The 2,800-nt window shown below is 70.7% G+C and overlaps 1 protein-coding gene across 1 annotated transcript in view; it reads left to right on the plus strand.

The window, feature by feature from the left end:
* The window catches only part of FER1L5 (fer-1 like family member 5), a 17,703-nt gene that overhangs the window by 7,933 nt on the left and 6,970 nt on the right, over nucleotides 1-2,800 (plus strand). The window contains exons 24-28 of the mRNA XM_026042547.1: nucleotides 384-486; nucleotides 557-653; nucleotides 1,628-1,722; nucleotides 1,813-1,994; nucleotides 2,390-2,548. Of these exons, the coding sequence (XP_025898332.1) occupies nucleotides 384-486; nucleotides 557-653; nucleotides 1,628-1,722; nucleotides 1,813-1,994; nucleotides 2,390-2,548 (636 nt within the window). The remainder of the gene's footprint in view (nucleotides 1-383; nucleotides 487-556; nucleotides 654-1,627; nucleotides 1,723-1,812; nucleotides 1,995-2,389; nucleotides 2,549-2,800) is intronic.

The following is a 2,800-nucleotide window of genomic DNA, read 5'->3' on the forward strand; positions in this document are numbered from 1 at the left end:
GGGCTCAGCCCAGTGCAGGTGACACAAATGCAGCCGTGCTCAGCCCAGTGCGGGTGACAGGAGTGCAGCAGGGCTCAGCCCAGCACGGGTGACACGAGTGCAGCAGGGCTCAGCCCAGCGCAGGTGACACGAATGCAGCCGCGCTCAGCCCAGCGCGGGTGACACGAGTGCAGCTGCGCTCAGCCCAGCGCGGGTGACACGAGTGCAGCCGCGCTCAGCCCAGCGCGGGTGACACGAGTGCAGCAGGGCTCAGCCCAGTGCGGGTGACACGAGTGCAGCCGTGCTCAGCCCAGCGCGGGTGACACGAGTGCAGCCGTGCTCAGCCCAGTGCAGGTGACACGAGTGCAGCCGTGCTCAGCGCAGCCTCCATCCCCCCGCCACAGGCTGGGTCGCCGGTGCCCCCCAAGGAGCAGGTCCCCTGCCCCGCGGGCTGGCAGGTCACCGAGGGCTGGCACGTGGAGGTGACAGGGGCCGTGGACGACGCCGGTGAGCGGCGGGGACGGCGCGGGGGGTGGCGGCGGGCGCAGGCGGGTGACGTGGGCGCCGTGGTGGCCAGGCTGGGAGTACGGGGTGAGCGTGACTGTGGGGCGCCCGCCGCCCGCCTGGCACCCCGCCGAGAAGACCTACCACACGCGGCGGCGCCGGCGCTGGCTGCGCTGCCGCCACCGCCGCCCCGGCGCCCGCGACGCCCAGCACGACGACGTGGCCGCCCTCCTGCGCACGGTGGGGACGGGCACGGGGACACGGCCCCGGGGACAGCAAGGGCGGGCGTGGGGTGGCCATGGTGGGGACAGCAGGGGTGGGGTGGCGGGGACATCGCGGCAGGGACATTGTGGTGGGGATGTGGGTGGCACGGATGGTGTGACGGACATCATGGTGGGGTTGGGGGTGGCATGGATGGGGTGGCACGGATGGGGACAGCAGGGATGGGGTAGATGGAATTTGGTGCCAAGGACAGAGTGGCACCAAAGTGAGTGGCAGGGATGGGGTCCAGGGATGAGGACAGCAGGGATGGGGTGGCAGTGATGGGGGTGGTAGGGGTGGGATGGCAGGGACATGGTGGCACCGGTGGGGACAGCAGGGACAGGGTGGCGGCGACAGGGTGGCAGGGCCGCAGTAGCGGGGCCAGGGTGGGGGGCCGGTCACTCTGCATCCCTCCCCAGCGCACGGTGCCATGCAATGCCACGTGGCACCGTGCAATGCCGTGTCACACCGTGCCGTGTCCCCCGTGCCGTGTCCTGCGCGGCCGCAGCCCCCGCCGGAGCCTGAGTCCTGGGAATACGGTGCCCTCCTGGGCCGCCACTTCCACCTGCAGCCCGAGGCGGGCGACGTGCTCCGGCGGCGCTGCTGGCGCCGGCGCCTGGTGCCCGAGCGCCCCGGCCCCGCCGCACCCCTCTTCCTCCTCGAGGGCACCCTGGTACGGGCGGGACACCCCAAAGGGAGGGGGGACGTGGTGACACCGGCACCCACGCTCAGGGTGCACCCACCCCGCACCCGCAGGGCGCCGAGGGTGAGGACAAGAAGCTGGCACCGCGCAGCGCGCCCCTCGTCCTCTGCGTGTGCCAGCGTGAGCAGTCGGGACCGCGACCGGGGTGGCGGCACGTGGCCTGTGCCGGGTGGCACCCAGGGGACGTCACCTTGCAGGACCCAGCTACTTCCAGCTGCGCTGCTACATCTTCCAGGCCATGGATCTGGCGCCCCGCGGTGCCAAGGACACAGCAGGTGGGCACGGGGGGTGGCACTGCTGGGGGCCCCCAGTGGTGGCACCCCGTGGGGACGCCCTGGGGGCAGTGCTGAGCTCCCACCTTGCAGACGCTGTGGCCCACGTGTCCTTTGTGCACCTGAGCCAGAGCACACGGGTGCTGGAGGGCACCCTGGAGCCCCGCTGGGACCAGACGCTGCTCTTCGAGCGGGTGCTGCTCCACGGGGACCCGCAGGGCGCCCGCGCCGAGCCCCCTCCCGTGGTGGTGGAGGTCTTTGACCAGGACGGCGGGGTGTGCACGGGGCCCCTGCCGCGGGGAGCTGGCAGTGGGGGACACCCATGGGTGGCGGGTGCCCGTGGCTGCAGGGTAGCGGGCATCCCTGGGCACCCGTGGGTGAAGGTGTCCTGAAGGGGGGTGCTCACCCCTGCAAGAGGCTGCCCATGGTGGGGGTTCCCCTGGGGTGGGGGGCACCCCTGAGCACCCCTCATAGGGGAACCCATGGGTGAGGAGCATCCCTGGGTGAGGAACATCCACAGGCAAGGAGAACTTATAGGCAAGGAGTACCCATAGGCGAGGAGCACCCATGGGCGAGGAGAACCCATGGGCGAGGAACATCCTTGGGCGAGGAGCACCCATGGGCGAGGAGCACCCTTGGGTGGGAGGCACCCACAGGAGCCATCCTGCAGGGCGCTGGCACCTTCCTGGGCCGCGGCGTGTGCCGCCCGGCCGTGTGCCTGGACGTGGGGCGCCGGCGGCTGCCCCGGCTCCAGCGCTTCCCCTTGGGCGGCCCCGCGGGGGCAGCGGGAGAGCTGCTGGCCGCCTTCGAGCTGCTGCACGACACCGAGGTGAGCGCGGCCACCTGGCCTCCATCCATCCATCCATCCATCCATCCACCAATCCATCTGCTTATCCAGCTGCCCGTCCATCCATCCATCCATCCACCCATCCACCCATCCATCCACCCATCCATCCATCTGCTTATCCATCTGCCTGTCCATCCATCCATCCATCCACCCACCTATCCATACATGCATCCACCCATCCATCTGCTCACCTATCTGCCCATCCATCCATCCATCCATCCATCCATCCATCCA

This window comes from Nothoprocta perdicaria, unplaced genomic scaffold (genome assembly GCF_003342845.1).
Source record: "Nothoprocta perdicaria isolate Ctin4 unplaced genomic scaffold, notPer1 scaffold_103, whole genome shotgun sequence".
Lineage (NCBI taxonomy): Eukaryota > Metazoa > Chordata > Aves > Tinamiformes > Tinamidae > Nothoprocta > Nothoprocta perdicaria.